This window comes from Callorhinus ursinus, unplaced genomic scaffold, assembly GCF_003265705.2.
Source record: "Callorhinus ursinus isolate GAN/ISIS: 27379988/994484 unplaced genomic scaffold, GSC_fseal_2.0 scaffold3, whole genome shotgun sequence".
NCBI classification, from domain to species: Eukaryota; Metazoa; Chordata; class Mammalia; order Carnivora; family Otariidae; genus Callorhinus; species Callorhinus ursinus.
The window spans coordinates 57504255-57530699 of NW_027397065.1; the positions used below are offsets into that span (position 1 = coordinate 57504255).

The 26445-nt window shown below is 35.2% G+C and overlaps 1 protein-coding gene across 1 annotated transcript in view; it reads left to right on the forward strand.

Annotated features, from left to right (window-relative positions):
- HCN1 (hyperpolarization activated cyclic nucleotide gated potassium channel 1) overlaps positions 1-26445 on the forward strand; it is a 413758-nt gene that overhangs the window by 192127 nt on the left and 195186 nt on the right. The window contains exon 3 of the mRNA XM_025866650.2: positions 23739-23900. Coding sequence (XP_025722435.1) covers positions 23739-23900 — 162 coding nt within the window. The remainder of the gene's footprint in view (positions 1-23738; positions 23901-26445) is intronic.

Consider the following 26445-nt stretch of genomic DNA (forward strand, 5'->3'; position numbering starts at 1 on the left):
AGATGGTTCTCCACCCCCCTCACTTTCAATCTGGAGGTGTCTTGTCTAAAATGAGCCTCTTGTAAGCAGCATATCAATGGGTCCTGGGTTTTTTATCCATTCTGATACTTTGTCTTTCAGTTGGAACATTTAGTCCATTTACATTCAGAGTAATTATTGATAGATATGAATTTAGTGCCATTGTATTACCTGTAAAGTCACAGTTGCTGTAGATTGTCTCTGTTCCTTTCTAGTCTCTATTGCTTTTGGTCTGTCCCATTCAAAGAGTCCCCTTTAATATTTCTTGCAGAGCTGGTTTAGTGGTCACAAACTCCTTTAGTTTTTGCTTGTCTTGGAAACTCTTTATCTCTCCTTCTATTCTGAATGACAGTCTTGCTGTATATAGTATTCTTGGCTGCATATTTTTCCCATTCAGCATGTTGAATATATCATGCCTCTCCTTTCTGGCCTGCCGAGGTTCTGTGGACAGGTCTTTTGCTAACCTAATATGTCTACGCTTGTAGTTTAAGAAACTTTTGTCCCTAGCTACCTTCAGAATTTCCTTTTAACTTTGTGTTTTGTAAGTCTCACTATGATATGTCTTGGTGTTGACTTGTTTTGTTGATTTTGAGGAGAGTTCTCTGTGCCTCTTGGACTTGAATACCTGTTTCCTTTCCCAGATCAGGGAAGTTTCAGCTATAATTTGTTCAAGTAAACCTTCTGCTCTTTTTCCCTCTCTTCTTTGTCTAAGACTCTTAGGATATAGATATTATTGTGCTTTGTGGAATCCCTGAGTTCCCTGAGTCTATATTTGTGATTTAATAGTTTTCTTTTCCTCTTCTTTTCAACTTCATTATTTTATGTAATTTTATGTTATATATCAACTATTTGTTCCTCTGCTTCATCCATCCTTGATGTGATTACATCCAATCAGTTTTGCATCTCAGTTCTAGCATTTCTTATTTTGGCCTGACTGACTTTTTTTTAGGTCTTTTATCCCTGCAGCCAGGGTTTCTCTGGTGTCTTCTATGCTTCTTTCATGCCCAACTAGTATTCTTTCATTACTGTTATTCTCAATTCTTGTTCAGATATATTGCTTATATGTGTTTGAGCAAATCCTTGGCTGTGATTTCTTCTTGATCTTTCTTTTAGGGAGAATTCCTCAATCTTGTCATTATGTCTAGGTTTCTGTCTTTTGCGTGTTATCAAAGCTTGTTATGTTTCCTGCTCCGGAGAGTAATGCTATATTAAGAAGGGGTCATACACTGTCCAGGGCCTGATCCTTCAGGAAACGTTTCTGGTGTATTCTGTGTGTACTCTGCTGCTGTGTTTTGGTTGCTCTTTCCCACAGGTCAGTCTTCTACAGAGTTCCTCCTTACTTGCTGAGGGAAGTGTTCAGACCTTTAACTATGTGTCCTTTGATTTGTTTGTAAGATGAACCTGATTAAAGAACAAAGAAAAAAGCATGATCCAAGAAAAGAGAAAAGTAAAAGGAACAAAAAAGCAAACAGACAAGAAAAAAACTATAAGCCTGATTCCAAAATAAAATAAAGAAGAAAAATAAGAAACCTGACCCCAAAATGAGAAAAAGAAACAAACAAACCGACAAATGAACAAAAAACTGTAAGCCTGATTTCAAAGGAAAAAAATATATAAAATAAAATAAATAAAAAATAAAATATAAAACATATATATTAAAAAAAAGAAGAAGAAGCCTGGTCCTATCTGCGCCACCAGAACTGAAGCTGTTGCTTTGGAGCATTCTGTGATCAGTACACTTGGTACATTCGGGGTGCCTGTGTTGGTCTTTGAGGGAGAGGTCCATGCCCTGGCTCACAATCAGACCTCCCCTGGTAAATATACCCCTATCTAAAGAAGGCAGACACAAAAGACCACATGTAGTATGATTCCATTTGTGTAAAATGTCCAAAATAGGCAAATCTGTAGAGACAAAAAGTAGATTAATGATTGCCTAGGGCTGGGGTAAACCGGAGAGTGACTGCTAACAGGTACAGGGTTTCTTTTTTGGGGGGCTAGTGAAATGTTCTAGAATCGATTGTGGTGACGGTTGTACAACTGTAAGTATGCCAAAAATCACTGAATCATATACTTTCAATGGGCAAATTGTGTGGAATGTGAATGATATCTCACAAAAACTGTTATTAAAAAAAAAAAATGCCCCTGCCGGGGATAGGACAGAGCAGGGTTTTGTGTAAATAAGTCCAGACTCCCCTGGAGGTGCTGTGTTTCTTCCCGAAGTCTGACATTCGGGTGGGTTGGGGGTTGGAAGATGGTGTCACCCCACCCTCCGGTCCCAAGGAGGGGACCTTCTGGCCACCATTGTTCAGGAGGCCCTAACAGAAATGCGAAGACTCTCCCCTCCTGTGTCCCAGGCTTTCATCAGATCCTTGCCATCGGCATACCCAGCACCACAAGTCTGTGTTTTATCTCTGGCTGGTGGCTGGAATTCAAAACTCCAAAATCTTAAAAGACCCAGCAAGGGGCTGACTGGCTCCCCTCTCCCAGAGGAGAGCCTTGCAGTGCTGCTCCCAGCATGGTTCTGTCCCAGAAAAGTAGTTGCATACCTTTGCAGGTGCCCGGAGTCTGTGGTCAAGCACAGGCAAAAGCTGCAACCAAGTTATCTGCCCTCTGCATGCACCTCTGTCCCCTGCTGTTGAACAGCCACTCAGTGGTGCCCCCTAGTCCTTTTGTCCTTGGAGAAGCGATATACCCTCTTCCAAATGTGCTCCAGGAAGGGGAACAGTTCTCTCCCAGTGAGACCCAGGGGATCCCCACACCACCGTGTCTTGTGTGAAAGCTACACCCCCCCCTGCTCTCTCCCTCTCTCCCTGACTTCTCTCTGTGAAAAGGGCTCCCACTCCTCCACGACACTGCAGCTTTTCTCTGCCCCAATTCATGTCTCTGAACCTCTCATCTGCCACATTCTCTCCCTCCAAATGTGCAGATTGTTTTCTCAATCCTCAGACTGAGTTCCTAGTTGTTCAAAATGATTTGATGTTGATCTAGCTGTGTTTGAAGGACAAGGCAAGCCCAGGGTCTCCCGACTACTCTACCATCTTAACTCCTCCTTCTCGAAATACCTCATTTAAATATTAAATTGAGACCTGGCACATGGCAGGTGTACATATAGGTTAGTATCTCTGGGGAAACAGTAGAGCTTATGTTTAGTTCTGTTAACATATTTCCTGCGTATCTTTCTGCTTCTTGTTGGTCTTTTACATACAGGCACAACAGGTTTTTCAACTACATCCTGGCTGCCCACTACACTCTAGAAACTTCAACGATGTCACCATGATAGTGTCCTATGCTTCCAGGCCAGCCTGCCTCTCCTGTGTTTTTCCCTCACTTTGTTTTTTGTTTTTTTTCCCCCCAACAGATAAAAATATATTTTATAATTTTTCTAAGGTTAGTTGCATTTTAATGTTTTGGGTTTTTTGTTTGTTTTGCTTAAACCAAATTAAAGCAGAACTGCTTTTTTTTACATGAGAATAAATGTTCCAAGAATTGTGCTCCCCTTGGTCACCTGTGATTCATCCATACCTAGCAAAGTGTCTGGCTTACAGGAGGCACAAATGGATGAATATGTGACCCTCAAATCTCTAATTTGAAGCATGTAACAAATCTATTAGCATTTAAATATATCCCCGTATACAGATTCAAATGATCTTACACTGTGATTGTATTATGAATTAAGCCAACTTTATCCGTTTCTGTAGACGTTTTAAGTCTAGAATAATAGGATATGAAGCTGGAGATAGAGAAGTTTGGATAATTGAGAGTCACATAGGCAATGCTGAGAACATTTATTATTTTTTATTTATTTATTTACTTTTAAAGATTTTATTTATTTGACAGAGAGAGAGACAGCAAGAGAGGGAACACAAGCAGGGGGAGTATGAGAGGGAGAAGCAGGCTTCTGCTAAGCAGGGAGCTCCACCTGGGGCTTGATCCCAGGATTCTGGGATTATGACCTGAGCCGAAGGCAGGCGCTTAACGGCTGAGCCACCCAGGCACCCCATATTTATTATTTTTTCTTCTTTTTATAGATAGGGTTCAATTACAAAATTTTAAGCTCTGTTTGAAATGGCTAACTAAATGTCCCCTCATAGCAGATTGGTTGAATAAACTTCAGCTCACTTATACAATGAATTAAGAGGTAGCTATTTTATTTTATTTTATATTTTTATTTTATTTTTAAGATTTTATTTAATTAGTTGAGAGAGAGAGAGACAGAGCGAGAATGAGCAGGCAGGAGAGGGAGAAGCAGGCGAGAACTGAGCAGGGAGCCTGATGCGGGGCTCGATCCCAAGACCTTGGGATCATGAACTGAGCCGAAGACAGACATTTAGCCTACTGAGCCACCCAGATGCCCAAGAGGTAGATATTTTAAATATATTAACAATTTGAGCCTTACCTACAGTATTCTATATAGAAATTTTAATGCCATTCATATGTACAGAAGATCTACAACAAATAATCACAAACAATATATTTATTTCAATGGGGGAAAAAGCCCATTATATATTATTGAATGAAAGTCTGGTTATAAAAAAATTATGCACTGCTTTCTTCTTTTAAATATATGTATATATTAAAATATATGGATTATAAATCACAAAAGATATCCAGGAAGAACCAAAATATTAACAATGGTTAAGTCAGTGGTAGCATTAAATACAGATTTTTATTTGCTTTCTGTTTGGCTCCAATTTTTCTAAGCTTTCATCAGTGAATATACTCCTTTAGTAGTTGTGAGCCATTGTAATAATCCAGGTTAAAACTGATGAGAATGTGAACTATTGGTAGTCAAGATTGGTAGTACAAATGGGAGAAAGGCATAAAATATTTAGGAGATAAAATTAGTAGGAATAGAGGATGAACAAAAAGAGAATAGTTAAAGTTGAATATTAGATTTCTTCATTTTCTGGGTATTTGTCTTGGCCACTAACTAAAATGACCAAAATAGAGAATGCTTAGTGAAAGAAAGTTTAAGTTTAATCTGGAGCATGTTGAGCGTAATATGAGTCTAGGGCATAATATGGTAAAATAAATAAGCAAAAAATAAATGGAGAAATAAAATAAGGAAGATATATTCTATAAGAAGAGATTTTTAGGGGAAGGATTAAAGGAGTCAGCTAGAGAAAGTGGTTTTTCAGTAAAGAGCAACAACATAACAATAAAATCTATGAATGAGGCTAAAAGAAGTAGTCTGATAGTATGGATCTTAAAAACTAAGAGTAAAATGTTTCAGAAATTAAATAATCAAAAATGTGAAAAGCAATGGAGATTTAAAAAAACATAGGCTGCAAAACATAAATTGCTATTATAGCGAGAGGACATTGATGTGGACAATGGGCACAAAAATGTGACTGGGCTAAGGCAGTGAGTAGAAAATGAGGAAGGAGAGATAGTATGAAATAGAATGGTATCTAGATCGGGATTCATGTGGAGACTCCTTTCCAATGTTATTTTGTTGTTTTTCTTTATTTTTTGATTTTTTAAAGGATGATTGAGATGTAAATAGCCTTATAGCCCAAGATTCAAAAATTGCTCAAATTAAGGGAGAAAAAAAGTAGAAAGGAATATCATATGTGATTAAATTTTCCTTTCATTCTTTTTTTCCCCTAAATAGTGTCTGGCTTGGCCAGCATAAAACTCAACTCTTGGCACACACCAACTGACTATAGAAAAGATAAACCAAAGGTATAAGGCAGATTACAAAGAATAGAGTTTAAGATGGCTAACTTCACACAGTGACATCAGGAAGAATTCATTGGTGAAAAATCTAGCCCAAAGATAGGGAAACCATTTAGAAAGCAGAAACTTTAACTCAGTAAAGAATTAATGTAGGTCTAGACTACAATGAAGTAGAGGGATGGAAAAAGAGAAGAAATCCAAATAAAAAAATAGTTGCTGACTAATTGAATGATCATGAAACTAAGTATTTCTAGGTTTGACCAGTTGTATAGAAGCAGTGAAATCCCTGACTCTAGGAAGCGGTCACTGGTCCCACTGCACATGGAAGAGTCTGGGCCTTGTGTTCTCCTTGATGTTAGGTCCTCTTCTCTCGGAATTTTTACTAGTGAGTCTACTTTTAAACCTATCTACTGCTCATCTATTGCATATCCCATTTCACTGTGTTTTTAGTCCAGCAATGAGAATTTTACTGTGTTAAATTCTAATCTTGCAATCCCTATTGACTTTGTTGTAGACTTCCCTAGTTTATTCAGGACCTGAACTTGTGCTCTGTGGTCTGACATGCCCTACGAGACTAGTCTATTTGACCATAAAATTCAAATATTTTTCATTTATACTTAAAAACACACATTTTGCACTAATACATACTATTCACCTAATACTGGTTTATTACATACCACTCGAAAGTGGTTTCGCAGTACATTCTCATTGATAACATGGTAGCTGAATATTTAAAGTATGCCTTTTTTATATATTTAACTAAATGACTTATTTAAATTAGTTAAATGAATATGACTTCTGATTTGCAAATTAATAGTAAAATTATTACTGCCCTCTCCTAGTCATCTGGGACTTCTATAATAAAATACCATAGACTGGGGCACCTGAGTGGCTCAGATGGTTAAGCGTCTGCCTTCGGCTCAGGTCATGATCCCAGGGTCCTAGGATTGAGCCCTGCATCGGGCTCCCTGCTCAGTGGGGAGCCTGCTTCTCCCTCTGCCTCTGCCTCTCTCTCTCTCTCTCTCTCTCTCTCTGACTCTCATGAATAAATAAATAAAACATAAAAAAAAAAGAAACTGCACCTCTTAAAAAAAATACCATAGACTGGGGTGCCTGGGTGGCTCAGATGGTTAAGCATCTGCCTTTGGCTCAGGTCATGATCCCAGGGTGCTGGGATCAAGTCCCACATCAGGCTCCCTGCTCCTTGGGAGCCTGCTTCTCCCTCTGCCTCTATCTCTCTGTCTCTCATGAATAAATAAATAAAATCTTTAAAAAAAAATACCGTAGACTAAGTGGCTTAAACAAGACATTTATTTCTCACAGTTCTGGAGGTTGGAAAGTCCAAGATCTAAGTGCTGGCAGATTTGATGTCTGGTGAGAGTCCTGTTCCTTATTCACAGATGGCCATGTTCTTGCTGTATCCTCACATGGCAGAAAGAGAGAACAAGCTCTCTGGTCTCTTGCTATAAGGACACCAATCCCTTTATGAGGACTCTACCTTCATGACCTAATTCCCTTCCAAACGCCCTGTCTCCAAATACCATTACATCAATTGTTAGGGCTTCAATATGAATTTAGGGAGACACAATCCAATCTACAGCATTCCCTTAAAGGTTGGTTATCTATCAGTTTGGTTGAAGGATAATAGAGGTTCTGAAACCCTTAGAAGAGCTTTGTGGTATTGACTGCATTTGTAGGAATCTTGAAAATGCTTTTGTCTATCTTTCAGGGTAAAAATGACCTGTAGCTACTCTTACCTGCTGCTTTTTAAAAATACTTTGCAAATATTTTTATTTAAAATTTTATTCTAAAAGTTTTAAAATTTCTTTCATTCTGTATATGCAGCTCCAAAACTGGGCCCTTCAATATAACTGTTTACTTTGGGAAATGTTGATATTTTTTGAAGAAAGTTAGAAAAAAGTGTTACAGAAATGTAAGTCTATAGAGAGGTATACATATTAAAACTTTTCACCTTTATTAGTCTTAAAATAAAATTGCATGTTTTTATTTATTTCTAAGTACACTACTCAGCACAAATACAAAAATATTCTCTTCTATTAACTCTCATACTACATAAATATACCAAAGGAATGAAATAATGTGGAGTCCAGAATCGATGCTGAATTTAGCAGAAAACATGACAGTGATTTGTGAGTTTGAATGCTGGGTGAAAGCCCAGATAATAATGATAGTAACCTTTTGGACTCCTCCATTTAGAACTTGTCAGAAATACTGAATCCTATTGAGTTTAAATCATGCCAAGTTAATAGGAATAAGTCCAAATGTTCAGTTTCATAGAGTGGATTTTGGCTCAGTGTAGGTGTCTGTTCCAGGGTTAGCCCATTAGCTCAAATTGATAATGGACCTAGAATTCCTTAAAATGCAGTGGGGTTTATGTTGTCAGATCCATTATCAGAGGAGACTGATATTTTAGTCAAATGAAAGTAGTCACACAAACTCAAGATGATCTGGGCCCTTATAAAAATATTGTTAATTCTGCAATAATTTTAAAAATTCTGCAGGCATAGCTTGCATTCAGAACATAGAAACCAAGCTCTTCCATGTAATAACAGTTTTATGATTATAGAACCTATGACAATGACCATATAAGTAATTAAAACCATTTTCATTATGTGTAAACAAAATCTAATTAATCATTAGTTTATTTTATGTACTCATTATGCAAGCCACTGTTCAGTATTGATATTAAAACAACAAAGAAATGGATTTCCATTAGTTCCTACTAGAATTAACAGGTAAATAAATATCTCATTGAAATTTTTCTGATTTTTAAAAACATACAAATTATTTGTATGACACCTGGGTTGCATTATTTGTGTGCTATTTTTTTTTATATAAACATGAAGCTGACTTAGTATTAACAGGTAGTAGATTTCATTCATCCATTATCCAGTCATATGTTTATAATTAACATATATTTATTGTAATTAACATGTGCCCAAAACTTGGAGATACTAAGACAGTAAGATACCATTCTCCTCATCAAGCTTGTATTTTAATTGAAACAGAAGGAAAAAAGAATCATAAACGTTTTCAAATGTAATGATTGGAATGAAGTAATGTGGAGGCTAAGAGTAAGCGATGTACATAGGGCTTGTGGAGTAAGCAGCAGTCAGACCATGAAGGGCCGTAAATATTACACTTAGGATCTTGGCCTTTATCTCAAATGTAATGGAGCTTCATTGAAGATTTCTAAACAGGAAAGCAGCATCACACATTTGTGTTTTAGAAAGAAAACTCTAGTTGCAGGGGACAGGAGGGCAAATCTAGAGAGCTAGAAATAATTTCAGAAGTTTTGGAATAACTCAGGTGAAAAATGAGAATTGTCTGAATTAAAAGATTTGTGAATCAAAAGCTTTTATAGAGGGAGACTTATAGAATGTAGTTACTAATTGAATGTGGAGGGCAAGGGAACAGAATAAACCTAGCATTACCCTGAGGAGAGGCTACTTTGAGGCTTGATATGTGTTAGTCCCAGTAGAGAATTCAATTGGGAAATGGAGGAAGTAAGAGTTTCATACAGTTTCAGACATCTTTGGAGTGACTTGATTGTGGATTTTAACATGAAGAGGGTTGTCCTCTGTAAAGTTAAAATAATGGAGCCCCCTGACTATAAGTAATAGTTGAAGTTATGGAAGTGGAAGAGTCCCTCAAAGAGAGTGTGTAGAGTGGAACCCAAGTAATTTCAACTCCTAAAGAGCAGAAAATGTATAGCTTGACACTGAATATAATTAACAAGAGAAGTGGGAGTAAATGAGGAGCAATAAGGAAAATTGCATATCAGAAACAGAGCAGATGGAGTGTGAAGTAGGAATAAATAAAACCTGCTGAATATGCAGGGAGGTCAAACAAATGTGGTTTGCAAATTGCTTATTGTGTGGCCACAGAGATATATGCCAATTTTATCATGAATGTTCTCGGCTGACATAGGAGGCACCAGGTTCTACAATGTTTAAAAGTTGAGTATAGGGTAAAAAGTGGAGAATATATAAACAAATTTTCAGTACAGTTGAGATGAAAAGTAGATATTAGTGTAGTGGATGGAAAGGAATAGAGGATCAGGGGACAATTCTTTAATATAGGAGGGATTTAAGCATGCTTAAATTCCAATGAGAGAAAATATAGGGAGGAGTCTGAGGAAGAAGACGGGATAATTAATGAAGCAAGGTCAGTGAGGATATAGCAAGATTAAAAAAGAAAAGACAGTTGTCTTAGAGAAAAAAAAACATGCTCAAAAGTAAGGAGAAAGGATGGATGTAAACATGTCTGTAAATGACAGTGTTTCTCAGTAAAATTGGAAGTTAAATGTTTTCTTCTGATGAGGTGAGCAGGTGAGGGGTGGTAAACTTTGGGAGACTTGGCAAAGTTTGAACTAGCTGTCCCGAGGAGCAGATACGTGCTCTCTAGGAACATACAGATAACACTAAACAGTGCTGAAAACCTAGTTGATGTTAAAACCATGATCTGGTTGTGCAGTTATGGGGTTCTCTTTAGCAATATATGGAAGCTGCTCATATATAGGAGTGAGATTGTGGACAGTCAGTTAATCTTGGAACAGGAGTCTCATTACCATGAGACTAGGGCTGAGAAGAAGATAATTGATAATTTTGACAAGATATTGGTTGAAATAATGGGCTTTTGTGTCAGACTGGGTAATGAAGGAAATGATGAGCAGAGAGGAGAGAGTGGGAGAAAATAGAATTTTTCCAAGAGTAGCCACCTCAAACAATTAAAAAATAAAACAGTTTAGTGAGACAATGAAAAATAAAAACTAGAAAGGGGAAAAGATGTCATCAGAGAGGTAAATTTTGGTAATTAAAAGCTTGAATAAAGATAAGTGCCAATGATGACAATGTCTATATGGACATGTAACCAGGGTGTAACAAAGGATGACAGATATTCTAGAATTAATGAATACCAAAATTACAAACAAAATTTTTTGTAAATAATAAGGATTCTCTTTCATTACGGGTACATAATAAGGATTCTCTTCAGTCAGAGTATCTGTTCTATTATCATGCACACAAAAAGAGAATTTGAAAAAAAATATGTAATAATCCCGAAGGTCCCCATTTAATAAAATGGGCCACTTGTTTTCAAACTAGGAACTCCTTTCTTTGTTTCCTCCTTCCTTCCCCCTTCATCACCTCCTTCTTTCCTTCCTTCTTTCCTTCCTTCCTTCCTTCCATCCTTCCTTCCTTCCTTCTTTTATTCTTTCCTCTCTTGTTCATATTCTTATATTTTATAAACATGTTAAGTACATGCCATGTGTACATGCCTTGACCTCCAGGGGTTTACAATCTAGTGAGGACACAGACATATAAGCACACAATTATAGTCAAGTATAAAGCATTTTTATAGAGTTATGGACTAGGTCCCATGAGAGGAAACTCTTAATTATCTCCCTAGAGAAGTCAAGTAAGCCTTTCCTGAGGAATCTATGTTTGAGCCAAGTTTTGAAATATGAGTAAGAAAGTCGTCAGTCAGAAAAGGGATAGGATGGAAGGCCTTGTACCAGGAGAGAATAGTATGTAAACAAATACAGGCTCTGATCAGTCATGTTGTATAAAGCATACTGTGCAAGTTTGGTCTGCCTCCGTCATGGAATACCAATAGAGGAGATATGATAGATGATGGGAAAGTAGTGGATGGAGGGCAAATCACAGGGGCTTTTTATACTAGGCTCAAGAGTTTGGACATCATGAAGATTCTTTGGACCTCTAACAAAAGTTCAAGCAGAGAACTAACATGATCAAGTTTGAATTGTAAAATGATAATTCTTGATGCCAAGTAGACTGTATTTCCAAAGAAGATGAGACTGGAGGTTGGAGATATGAGATGATAATGTTGAAAAAATAATGACAGACACAAATTAATTTATGAATTAAATCAGTTACAACCAGGACCAACATAATTTTAGGAACAGGATAGGGATTTGACAAAGTGATTCTAAGTTTATTTTTAAATACAAGTGTGTGAAACAAAAACTATAAAGAGAATTATTGAGGGAGGGTAACTTGGAGGTTGGAAATTATACTGCAAAGTTAAACTAGTTTAAGAATGACTTATTGGCAATTGAATAGATCAACAGCTCATTGGAACAAATCAGTTATCCCAGAAAGAATGTGTAGCTATGAATTTGAGTTATAGAAGTCCTTTTATAATGGGATTGACAATTCAAACAATTGGGAAGAAAATAAATGGTTTCTGGTTGAGGAAAACAGATTAAGACACAATATGTGGGCATTTTGTCTCTCCTAAGACTCCAGCACAATGAAAGAAACCAATTGAAAAAAAGAACGCATCTATAAAACAGAAGGGAACAAGAACAAGGAACTCTTACGGAGATGAGAAAATTCTCAAAATTTTTACAAGATTCAAAATGAAAGGGAGTGGGGTGAGGGATAACACACAGAGAGAAAATCAGACCCTGCAATATGCTACAAAAGGGTCTGCAAAAGAAGTAAGAACCAGTCTGTATTGTGAACTGTGGAAACATTTGGATTTAGAGTCAGAAGGCTTAAGGCAGAACATAACTGAGCAGTAGTGCTGAACACAGTAAGGGTGCTGAATTTAAGGTCAGTATGACAACTGCACAAATCATTACTTATAACCCACCTCTCACACCCTGCACATACATACATACATGGAATTTGGGCAGTTTCATGTATCCCCAGGTAAAACTCTTCATCTTTTCACTGAGGAAATTAAACCCATATTTGGGGTAAGATACAGTTTCACTAGATGCTGGAAGGAATGGAGACAAGTCATCAAATATCTGTGAGCAAATGATTTTCAATCTAGAATTCTATATCCAGACAAGCTGTTGTTAAAGGAGTAAGAGAGAAAGATATCTTACACATGTCCCGACTTTCCTAACCATACCCCTCCACGAAAAAGCTATAAACTGAGGTTAAGTGTGGCTACTGTAAGATGTGTTAAAAGGAGCAACAATTCTGATGACTCTGCAGCAGGTCTAGAGACAAATAAGTCCTTCTTAAAACAGGTGGGTGGATTCTGGAGAAGAAAGCATTTACATGAGTATGTGGTGGAGATGATGCTAGGAGCACCGAAGAATCCAGTGCCTACCATTATTCTGCACAGAGCCAATATTGATAAGTGATTTTTGGTGATAAGAAAAATCAAATGTATACCAAAAAAACATATTACTTTTAAGGGTCTTTCCACATAGAGCAGTTTATATAATTCTTATAATGATTCTGATACTTAAGTATTTTCAACACTTCAGGTGGTCTGGCAAGTATCTTGATGCACTATTATCTGAATTGATGAAGCATTGTAACGCATATGTGGTTCTGGAAAGTGCCCAACTAGTATCTGAAATCATGCCATTTTCCAATAGATCAAATCTTACTCAAATGTTTCTTGGTTGCTAGCAACTTTGCCAACACTTGTTTATTTTTTAAGTATCTTTTGGGGAGGTTGCAATAGTAATATGTTTTTCTCACTTACTGGGTTTTTTCAAATGGCAGAATGTGTGGTTTACTCACTAAGATTTATAGCTGTGTTTTATGGCTTCATACCCAAAATCATGTACTTAGTGATTTCTTTCAGAAGGCATTTGCCAAGACGGTGACCCAGCACGATTTTTTCTTCCAGAGCAACTCTGACACAAATCCACTCAAATAAATTAACATTTTTAACTTGACTAGCTCATCTGGTCAGTGTATCAAGATGACGTGCCAATGCATGAGGTAATTCTTATGGCTACTACTAAAAAACTGTGAAGAAACTTTGTTTTCATCTTAATGGCTTTTTCAGAAGCCAGCTTTCCTTCTCTTGTCTTTCCTATTGGCTTCTCTTGGAAAATGGTGCAATGAGCTGGTTTGCACACCACCTTTCTAAACTAAATGGTGAGTAGAGGCTGGGGATGTTGAGAAAGATATCATGAAAGTAATTTAAATATAATGGCCTCTATCACATTTTATTTTACCACATATTTATATTACCACTAATCTTATTATTACATTTTTACTTTATTTGTTTTATAAACAAAGGTTTAGGGAAATTACTTACATAAGTCAGTGTTTTACTGCTGGTTTATCTTCCATTTGGGGTGTGTGTGTGTGTGTGTGTGTGTGTGTGTGTGTGTGTGTGTGTGATTGGCTTCCCTTTGTTTTCACTTTTTAAAATTGTACTTTTTCAGTCCTGAAGTAAAGGGCATTATGGAATTTTACACATACAATGTACTTTAGAGGTCATTTGCTCCAACTCCTTTCTTTTAGTTGAAAAGCTAAGGCAAATTTTTGGAAACTGATTAACGCCAAGTCTACTAACTAGAACTCCAGTTCCCTGGTTTCACATTATGCATTTCTCCAATAAGTATTTTTTTTTAAGTTCTTACATTGCAAAAACTGTTGTTCAGTGGTTTATAAATTTTATGTTAACCTTGTTATTTATCTCTAAGATTGGCAAAATAATCGCTCAAAGTTTTGAAAAAATATATTGTGTACCTAGCAGCTTAATGTTCCATGCAAATATATCTATGTCCAAATTTTAAAGGTTTTACCATACCACAAACACTACAATCTTTAATATTTTAGGCCAAAAAATTGGTTGAGATGCCAAACATTAATTATCACTTGTCAATTTAAGAAAGTTCATGAATGTGAAACCAAGAATATTGGAGTCAATTTTTCTCACAGAACTTATAGAAAATAGAAGACATAATAATGCATAATATCATATAGGGCATACTTAAAAATATATTCACAAGAGACCACCAAAATATATTATGCATTTTATACATGCCTCAGGGATAGTTTAATAATATTTGATTAACTGAGGATTTAATACAAGAATTCTTTCTGGATGATATATCTGAATGGACTGGAAATATATGTGATATTCTTATTTGGTAATTTCAAAGCAGTTCATTAGCTATGTACTGACTATATAATAATATAATAACTATATATAATATCAGCAAGATACTGTCTAGGAAAACAATTTACAGAGTATATAAAATGAGTTTAAACATCCTCTACTTTGTTTGCTTTTATAATTTAGTCACTAGAGCTTGTACACTGAAGTGGTCTTTTCTGTTTTAAAAATGTTCACCAACTTAGATGAATTTTAAAATACAATTAATAAGATGAAGTCTCCAAAGTAAAATATCTTCTTACAAAGATTAAGTACATTTCTCCACTCCATTGTATGGTCTTTTTTTGCCCTTCAAAAAGCACGAATCCATGTGATTGGTTTCATATGCTTAGGAAATGAACTGATAACAAAACAAGAATAATTTTACTATTTGTAGCTCAAAATGTAGAGACAACTAAATTTGTACATATTGGAGTGTGTAACGTATTACAAATCTGGTGAGACCACAGCTACACAAAAGAGAAGAGTGAGCAAATGATTGACATGAAACTGTAAAGATATAAATGAGACTATTATTAGTGCTATGTTATTTCTAACATGAATTATTCCCCAGTCCTCTTGGAAAAACCATACTGTTATGGAAATATCATTTGAAATTCAGTCACAAGAGCTACAAAATTCACTGACTACCGCTAATGTGGTTATTAGTTTGATTTTTCACCCTCTTTCTCTACACACACACACACACACACACACACACACACATTTATGTAGCCACTTATGATTGTTTAATTGAATATCATTTTTACTGTGTACTAGATAATAAAAAGAGAATGTTAACTTTTTATTTAAAAATAAAATTTTCATTTTGAATTTTCAAGATTTTTAAAAAGTCTAGAAAAAATGTATTAAATTTCATTAAATCAGTATCTTAGTACTAACTTTATCCTGAAATGAAGTGTATCTAATAAGCATGAAATAGCCTTCCCACAATCATTATTAAAATAAGGTGCAAATAACCATCATAAAATATTTGTTTTTACTTTCCTCATTTAAATATTTCAGTATGTATAGTACATATGTATATATTGTCTACACTTATAGCAATTTGAAATTTGTTATAGAAGAATAGACAATGATCTTAAATTGTTTAATTTTAATTAATTTCATTTTTTCCATAGTACTAGTCCATCAAACTCACTTCTTAATAGAACCATTTTCAATATTCATTTGCAATTTGATTTTCCCAGTGTGTAAGCTACTTCCTAAAGTAAATTAAGCACATGAGGGGGTTATGCTTGCTCTTTTGTTTTTCTAGGACACAGTCCAATAAATAGATGCTCTGTTATACAACATAGTCCTCACATAAGTTAAAAAGACGTACTCTTTTTTACCTAAGGAATTTTTGAAATGCAAAGATGTAGCTATATTCAGTTAACAAAATGTAACCTATCATAAGCACTTTTGTTTCTGACCTATTCCCAGTCACAGCTGATAATGATTTGAAATTCAAAGGAAAATGAACAAGCTTAGTAGAAGTGCTTTATCTCTGTGAGGTACTCTTTAGCACTGACCCATTTATGAAAATTCACTGTTAGTTGAATAACCTCTGTGGGGGAATAAAGATTTGCTGAGTGTCAACTCTATACCACCAGGCGTTGTGTTTCCCAGTTTTCCAAGTTTATACCTTTTACAGTTTACACTATAACTGTTTCCTATCATTGTTTCCTACCAAAAATCTTCAAAGAATCCATACTACAATTTTACCATTTTTTGTTTCTTTAATAGCTCATGCTCTTTGATTTTTTGCAGACTAGTAAAGCTAAACAAGGAGCAATTTAAAAAAAGAGAGAGAGAAATTTTGCATAAAGATTTACTTTTTTAAATGTTTAGGTATATGCAATTAGGATCTTATATAAAGATATGTATAATTAGAAATAGATGATATACAATACAATGGCAAAGTAAGGAAAAAGCCATATTGTCTAAATAATTGTCAGAGCAAAAGATATGTGACAATTTTTTTACAACAAAAATATCTAAAATTGATTTTTTAAATTTTATACATATATATATGTTTATTAAAGAAATATGTGGACATGACCAAAGTAACACACGCACAAGCACCTATATATTTTAATAGTCATGATTGATAACTAGTACATTCTATTCTGTAAATATATAGTTGTTATGACCACATCAGAACTGTTTAGTTTTACTGCAGAGTCATGTGATGAGACATATTCTTCTCTGTGCCACTTCAAAAAGAATGCTCAGATAGATTATATTTTTTCTTAAGTTTCAATTTCCCATTTGGGAAGATGAAGTCAGCCTTAAATATCTTTATACTCCTTTCATCTATGGAGAAAGGGGAGGGGGACAGAGGCACAGAGTAGCTATGACACATATGTCCTTCAGGAAATCAGATTTTGCACCAGATGGTAATTTTCACATGTAACCGAGAAAAGAAAACCACTTTACCCACTAAAGGTGGGTGAAGGCAGGCCAGCTCTCTCTGTCTCAAAATTCCAGGGAGGAGAGTTTTTTTGAGAAGCCAAACTGGAAAGACTATAAAGGGGGAAAAAAAGGAAAGAAAAGAATTAGGTAAGTACCTAGGAAATGAAGATTCTTTTTCAATTTGAGGTGTTTTTGAGGAAATAAAAAATTTTATTATTTTTGAATATTTGGGGGTAAAGCTAGTGTAGAAGTTAACAATTTTGAAGAAAAAATAATCAAATAATTATAGTAATTTGATATGGCCAACCATATCTAAGAACACAAGCAATAGGCTTGTATTACATGTGTTACAGGGTTTTTTTTTTAAATTTCATTTTTATATTAATTCATATTTTGCTGTACTTTACAAAAGTATCTGTCCACAATGGTTGGGAAGAGAGTTGGTTTTCCCCATAGACTGAGCAGCTAATTATTTAGATTCCTGGAGGAGAAAAAAGTTTAGATTAATATCAAAAATTGGTAGAGATTTGTTTTTAATAAAAGGCATGCCTTCTTTTGATATTAGGAAAAGGCCAGTAAGAAAAGCTGCAGATATGTTTGTTTGAAGTTAGAAGGGGTCAGAGTCAAGAGGATCCAAACATAAGAATGTGTTTCCTCTGAAAAAGGTAAAATCTTCATCTGAAACTGAGTGGGATAGTCATGAGCTTTGGGGAAGTAGGAAGAGAGGAAAAAATATAGGATGAGTGGCGTTAGGAATAAGGAAATGAATAGACCATAGAAAAAGGTCTCAAATAAGGTTGCTTTTTAAAAACAAATTATTTTAGTAGCCACAACCTAGTTTCCTCTCCAGTAATCTTCAGTAGCTCAGGTATAGAAAGTAGCTGTTTTAATTAATCAGCAGTTGACGTTTTGCAAAGAAAAGGTAATGGAAGAATACAGAGTCCTCTAATAAATGGAGATGTGCTGAGGGTGGAGATTGAGAGCTTGTTCTGTGTAGAAATGAGAGAAAGTTATGAGGGGAATAGCCAAATGGAGTGAATGGAATGAGCACTGAAGAGAAGCCTTTTTTTTTTTTTTTTAATACAGCTGGACAAATAGCTGCCTGAAAGCAGCAGAGGCAAGTGAGGTAAATGAGAGGAAAATGAGGCTGCTGCCGTCAGAACCCAAGGCTTGTGAAACGAAAGAATTGAACCAGCTCTGAGAAAGCTACCAGGGAAGCTGAGGCTTTGAGAGAGGGTGAGGGAGACTCCTCCGTTTCAGGAAAAGCAGAGGAGAGGAAGAATGTGACGAAGAGGCTGAGGGTATAGGAGAGTTAATTGATGACGAAGGGGCAGTTTGGGAAGGACAAGGGAAAGAAAAATCCAGGAAGATAGCACTTAACAGCGTGAGAATTGGACAATAGGTGAGCGAAGTTGTGGAGTGAATGATTGTACCTTGACTCTTTACGGAGGCTGAGACGAGAGACCCAGATGGTTGACTTTTCTGAAGGCTGTGGGCCGGCCATTCTGAGTGAGATCCTAGATAGAACAGGGGCTGCAGTCACTGGTCAGTGTTCAAAGAGATTATCAAGAAGAGTGATCTTCTGTCATAGATCAAGTAAAACTTTCAGCACTTTGTACCAAAAGCATGGTAAGAGAACCTGGATCGTTTTCAAGCTAAGAATTGCAGAAGTTGCAGCAGGGCTCTTAAACATTGGGCTAGTAGACTAAGACTACTACACATTCACTCCTTAGATAACATGGTGGCTGTGAAACAGACTGAGTTGGTAAATGTTTGTTTTCTTATATTCTATGTCAACATGGCATATAGACAGTCCATACAAAAGATAATTGAATTTATGCAGGTGCAGGTTTATAAAGAGAAACAAAAAAGAGAAACAAAGGTACCTAGCCTTGCTTTATACCTTAAAAATAAGAATGTCATTTGTCAGAAGAACTCTTTCTGACCCATTTGATTCATTTAATGTTACTTTGATAAGAATTTTAAATTATATTTGAAGCCTTGAATCACTATTGAGATCATAGAAGATACCTAGACTTTGAGTGATCCCTGTTCATGAAGCCAAAGACTAGGGACAGATCAACGCATGCTATGAAAGGTTTTAAACTACTTTCAACAGTTTTTGTGGTTAGGTAAAACATAGTACACCAAATAGGTAAAGAGAGTTAAGGCCCGCTGATCATAATCATTCTATTAGATTGAAAAAGCTCTGAATCCAGTTTATCAAGGAAGACTATAGACATGTTTTGAAAGAACTCAGCTAATTTATGGATCCTGCCATACAGCACACTTTGGAATTTAACCTTTCAAAAACAGGGTGGAATATACAAAAAAATCATGGTAAACAATTTTGCAAATAATAGGGTGGAATTGGGGATTCTGAATCAAATTATCTTAGAGCGTTCTTCAGTTTTGGAGAGTTAGTTAGCTATCCTCTCTGGAGTCATTAAACTCCAACTGGGCAGAATTCTAGAACTATAATATTATAAAAAGAATTCAGAGAGAATTTCAGAGAGAAAAACCAGAGCTTTCTTTTCATTGAAGTCAAATGAAAAACACAGTGTTCTGAGCTGGACAAATGCAAAGTCCAGTGCCTTCCTCTGGCATATTTTGTAGGCTGGTTTTTGATAAAAATAAAATTAAAGAGCTGCTTTAGAAACTTATCCTAATTCTGTGTTTTTGTTTTTTTGTTTTTTTTTTATTCAGTTGACTCTTAAAAGTACCACTTAGCAGCATATTGAGATTGGGTCAGAGCAACCTGTCTTTCTGCTACCCACACTCCGAGCCGTCAAATCAGGTTTCAAGTCAAGTCAGATTACTTGGAAGGTAGAAAATGATAGAGTTATCTTCTTTAAATTCCCTGGTTTAAAACATAAAAACAAAACCTTCATATTGTTAAGATCATAAAAAGTACTTGGGCTATTATTATTAAATCCCTACAACATTTTCACTCATTCATTTAACAATTTATTGAGGGTCATATATGGCGCCATTTTGTGTGTGGGGGGTTGTGTGGAGTAGCTTTAAGATAATTGATTTAGATGGGAATTTATCACTCAAGGATATCTATCTTGTAGATGGGAAAAAAAACTCAAAAATATTAATCAATGGTATTAGCTGCTTGATCCGAAAGTTGAGTGAAGTCATACTTGGATTTATCCTACAAGCTGCCCTTAGACGATAAAAAGTTGTGGCTATGCATTAATTGGATCAGATTTTTCCTTCTTTGGTTAATTTGTCTATCTATAGATGTATGTGCTCCATAAGGGAATAATTTTCTTATTCTACATCTTCTGTGAACAAGGTTTTAACAGAGCCTTCAATAGTCTCAGCAACCAATGAGACGATTATACCTACCAGCATGTCTTAATTAATAAGAGCTCAAGAGACAATCAGTTTGGGCCTAAGCACTCCATACATTCAGGTATATATCAAAAGTTAAACTACGTACACTATAATGTTCTTTGGTCAGATAAATAAATTGAGATGGAGATACACTGATGTGACTATTTGAAATTAACCTCTGGTATTGACCAGTGTCAGGGCAGGTAACTTGCTCATGCCTCTTCCAAAGCTGGATTTTGGGATAGCTCCAAAAAGTAAAATTACTTTTGAACACAGAATGTTAAAGACCAAAAAGGGAGACTATTCCCGAGCATTGTCTATGTAGCAGAGTTAGTACATAAATCTAGCGCTACTACTGTATACTATGAGGTTGGAAATAGAAATGAGATAGAGAATAGGTTTAATTCTACAGCTTATCTTGTTACAGTAGGAGTTCAGTAACCACACGGAAGCAAAAGGAGATAAAAAATGTATTTCTACTATGTTATGAAAGGCCTTATATCACCATTAACTTCCTTTATGAAAATGGTGGTTATGCTTCTTTGGAAAATATTTCAGAAATAATAGGATTTTCTTAAAAGAATTGTTGAATTACAGCATGTGCAATCAGTTACTGTAAATAAGCTCTTAAAATCCCACAAAAAGAATCTAATTGCTGACAAAGAAAGTGGAAAAGCCATAAAAGTCATGTATTAAGAACAAGACCTAGTTCTCTATAACATCCCAGCTCTAAAGTCTCATAATTGCATGGTTGCCCACATGCTTATAATTTATAGACTTTGGCAGAGAGTTTCAGATGTTGTTTACTTCAGATAATCAGGTTGAAACGTGATTAGTTCCTTGTTTGATCCACAAGCTTGTATTCTGCAACTTTACTCAATTTCACAGCAATGCAACACTTACACAAAAGACATATTGAACCATTTTGTCAGGAAATACTTAGATAAAAATTTATAGGGTTCTAGTACTAAAGAAAAATGTTAAACTCCATGTTGATTTTATTTTCCTGCTTTAATAGTAGAAAGCTTTTTAAATTACATTTTATTTTATTACATTTAATGAGAAATTATTGATGACATTTTTGGTATGATTTCTATTTACAAATTTAGTGACCATGAAATATCAGAGGGAATAACATCAAAAGGACTTTTCTGTAGGTTTGCCAAATACAAAACAAAATTAAAAAATAATTTAGAGGCAGGTGACCTGGGTAGTTCAGTCCATTCAGCATCTGCCTTCCGCTCCGAAAGTGATCCCAGCCAGAGTCCTGGGATCAAACCCCGTGTTGGGCTCCCTGCTCGGTGGGGAGCCTGCTTCTCCCTCTCCCTCTGTTCATCCCCCCTGTTCATGATTGCTCTCTCTCTAAAATAAATAAAATCTTTTAAAAAATTACTTAGAGGAAAATAAAATTCTCAATTCTTTTAAAAATTAATTGTTCTGTGTATAGCTGTCTGAATATAAAAATAAATCATCTGTTGCCTTTAAAATCTAGGATCCCAATCTTACCTTTAAAAGGAATTCAGAACAGTGTGTACTTTCCCACAAAGAAAGTGGGAACTGCTCACTACTGTGTCAAAAAGGAATATGGTTTAAAGAAAGAATTAATGCCTAATAGAAATGTATCAAAGTGAAAAATATTTAATTAAAAACAGATTTGGTGATTTTATAAAAGCAAAACCTCAGCTGTCCTGTCATTTTGCCTCTACATACATTAGTATGTACCTCTTAAGAATTATAGATATTTCCTTACAAAGATATATTTAATAAATCAAAGTATAAAATTTGTGGGTTTTCTTTTCCATTTCTCAGATAATTTCTCAGTACATGGTGTCCTCATTACTTCAAGAATAGACCATTCTTTGGTAAATTATTCAAATGTGATTCTAAATATTTCAAGGTGTTGTTTCTTTGTGTATTTATGCATATTTATTAATTTTATTAACTCAGTAGCCTTTTAACAATTAGGAAATAAAGTTTATTCTAGAATGTAGGTCTGCTCCCAAGTGGGTTTTGTTATTCTAGAATAGGTAAAATAAAAGCAGAAATATTAGTAGTAGAGAGTGATATAATATATAAGCTGCTAAAGAAAGGGTTCAGGTTCTGGTTTTATTTCTTATAATAACTGGATGGATGAAAAGTCATAGATATCAAGCTATATGTAAGTTTATACTTCCAAAATTCTGATAGATATTGATTTGTCATAATTTCTGTGCTTTCTGAAATATCTTCCCTGTCATATTGGATTTCATGAAAATATAAATGAGAAAGTTTCACGGGAAAGGGAAATAACAATTTTAATTTTTAAAAAGTATGGCACAATTGTTTTTTAACCAAATTCAGAGAACTTTTTATCTCAAAGGCCACTATTCATGTTCAATATACACAATAAAAGGAGTACCTACACTCATATAGCTATAAATTCACTGTACTTAAATCTCAATATTATTTTATATTTTGAAATTAATCTGTTTTTGCTAATGATTTTCAGTCTTTGTGGGGTTTTTTTTTCAGTCTTTGTGGGTTTTGTTTGTTTTTTGGTACTTCAACAAATCTATTTTTTTTCTTATTTACCTTTTTTTTTCAACAAATCTATTAATTTAAGAAGGGATGAGAAACAGAGAAGAAGGTCAAATCTGTTAACTTGTTTTAGAGCAACATTGCTGAAATGTGCAGAAGGACAGTAAATGAAAACTATCGGCAAAACCAATGATCTTTAAAACAGGACCCACATTTAATGCTGTTATGTTATCTCTGTTGTTTGTGGAGAACCCACAGTGGGTGGTAGTACTCAAAGAGTGCCAGCCTATGTAAAGATCAAGAAATGTCATTTCTGTTTCTATTTGTAAAAGTTCTTCCCATACTTTTTTTGAAGATTTTTTTATTTGTCTATTTGACAGAGAGAGACATAAAGCAGTAACACAAGCAGGGGGAGTGGGAGAGGGAGAGGCAGGCTTCCCACGGAGCAGGGCCATGACCTGAGCCGAAGGCAGATGCTTAACGACTGATCCACCCAGGCGCCCCAAGTTCTTCCCATATTTTTATGAAATCAGTAGTTACACTGCATAATGTCAATGTCTACTGACATTGGGAGTATTCTTGACTTTATTTTTTTTAAAGATTTTATTTATTTATTTGAGAGAGAGGGAATGAGAGATAGAGAGCATGAAAGGGAAGCGGGTCAGAGGGAGAAGCAGACTCCCTGCTGAGCAGGGAGCCCGATGCGGGACTCGATCCTGAGACCCCAGGATCATGACCTGAGCCGAAGGCAGTTGCTTAACCAACTGAGGCACCCAGGCGCCCGGGGGGTATTCTTGACTTTAAAGGAAAATGATGATAAGCATTAATAAGAATTGATTTTATATTTTGGCCGACAGATTTTCCACATGACATATGACCTTGCCAGTGCAGTGGTGAGAATTTTTAACCTCATCGGCATGATGCTGCTGCTATGCCACTGGGATGGCTGTCTTCAGTTCTTAGTCCCACTCCTGCAGGATTTCCCACCAGACTGCTGGGTGTCTCTGAACGAAATGGTTGTAAGTAATTCGTATTCTTTTACACTCTGCATAACCAATGTTTTGCCAAAAAGTTCTAAGTGTTTATGTTCGAATGATCTAATTTCTTCTTTGTAAATGTTTAGAGAAAACTTAATTTTGCTTTCATGGATGTAAAATCAAATGTTGTGTTGTTTTTTCTACAACTACATTTCATTTACATAAAATGTTTCTGGGGACATATATGTTAAGGATCTATTTTGAGGTGTCTTACTCTGTGTGTATTGAAGACATATTTTATTTCAAAGCTACATGTACACTCACAGGTACGTATAATCATGTTACAATCATGGTACAATATTCATGGTACAATGTTCTTCCAAAACTGCCTACTGCTTAGAGTAACTCCTTTCTTTCAACTTGATTTGGCATTAACTATGCTTAAGACATGTAATTCTAGGTGGTGTTTAAACATGCAGAGACATGTACATCAGTATAAATGCAATGAGATTTGATGTACATGGTATTTCAGATAGTACTTTTTGCTAGGGAAGACAAAGAAAGCTTCATGGAAAAGGTAAAGACTTTATTTACTTTTAATTTTTAATTTTTTAAATGTGAGTATAGTTGACACATAATGTTACATTAGTTTCAGGTGTACACCTTACCCTGAAAGATATTTAAATATTTAAAATTTGTGACATATAAGTTTGAAATATATAATTAAGTATATTCGTAGCCACATTTAATTTTAAGAACATAAGTTTTAAAAAAGAACATGTGTTTTGATCTATATTGTACAATACTCACAAAGATATTGAAACAATAGTAAACAATGGAAGATAAATTTTATGAGACTCTCACAAAATTTTAATTTTGGCATAAGTCAAATGCCCTCTTTCTTCCCAAAATGTTCCATATTAACTTCTGGGCTTATTATTGTAGAAATGATATGAACATCTTAAGAACATATGTTTTTTTCTTCTAATAACGAGAGCTCAGGCTTTATATTTTAAGAAAAGAGTTTACATTACATGTTAAGAAGTCTGGTCTTTCTTTTCTTTCTTCTTGCCTACCTATTTTCCTCCCTCCTTCCCACTCTCCCTCTCCCTGCCTTCTTATTCCTTTAACTCCTTACTTTGAGACTTGATATTCACCTGGATCTCTCCTTCATTTCATTCATATCTGCTTAAATGTCGCTGCCTCACTGAAGCCGGTGTGTGACCACTCTAATACAGCACCCAAGTGGTTTATATTTTATCTGAGAAGAATTTAATAACACACACACACACACACACACACACACATTTGTTATTTATATTTCTCTGTGTCCTCTACACAGAATGTCCATTCCATTAAGTCAAAGAATTTGTCTGTTTTGTTCTGTACTCTATGGTAGTGCGTAGAACAGTGCCTGATACAGTAGTTTGTTGTAATCTAGCCACTCTGTTGAAAGTCATTTGAGAAATATTGTATTTGTGTTTCTGTACCTAAAAATCAAAGCAATGTGCAGGTCACTTTTTGAATCTATGAAGTCTTCTTAATTATAAATCTGTCTTTTTTACTTATCACTGAAAGAAAAATTGTGAAGACATGATTAAGATATTTTGGCGGGGGTGGGAGGAAGAAAAAGCCACAGCTCTATATTCTAGCTATGAACTGAGTGTGTAGCATAAAAACACTAACACTACTGCCGAAAGATGATTCATCACCAGCACCAACCACTATTTAAGTTCCCAAATAATTTTTGTTTTAAATTACCTTTAGGTATCTTTCAGAAAAATACGAATTGTCTTTATTTAAAAAGTAAAGGGACTATTTTGGGGTATCCATGAAGTGCATATAGTTGTGTAACTATAATATATGGGAATATACTCCTTAATATATCCAGTGCTAAGCACATTTACTGAAGAAAAATTTTAATATCTTGATCACTTTTTAAGTATGTCTACGTGTGTTCACTTTGTGTATTTGTATTTAATCTAACATAGTCAAACTTTTATTCTATCCCAATGTTATACAAAATAGCTTTCCTGAATTTGCAGGGTTTTCTTCTTGCATCTTTTTTGAGGGGCAGGTTTATTTATGAAACTGGCTCTTACTTCCTTTCACATTTATTTAACATTACTTTCCTGTGTAACTTTAATGTCAAGGGTAGGAAACAGTTAAGTCTATGTTCAGCTATGAAGACCAGAAATATATTGTGAGTATTAGTGATATAAAGGTGATAACCATAAAAAAGACAATTTTTGTATCAGTAGAGAATCTCCATGGTGTCATTTGACCTTGAAGGTATCATTTTCTATCCTAGGTCTATCGAATTCTAGAAAACCTTCCATCACAGCAAAACAAAGCAAAGTGTATTTACACAATAAGGGAGTTATAAAGAAGTAAAAATCCAATATAAGAAAAAAGCACCCTTCATGTATATATCTTGCTTACTATATACAAGCCCTTGTGCTTTGAAACATGCTCTTATTTGGTCCTCATAGCAACAGAATGAGGTGAGCACTGTTATCCCCCATTTTACAGTTCAGAAATCTGAAATTTTTAGAGGTTAGTCTAATTGTTCAATAGCACAGAGGTT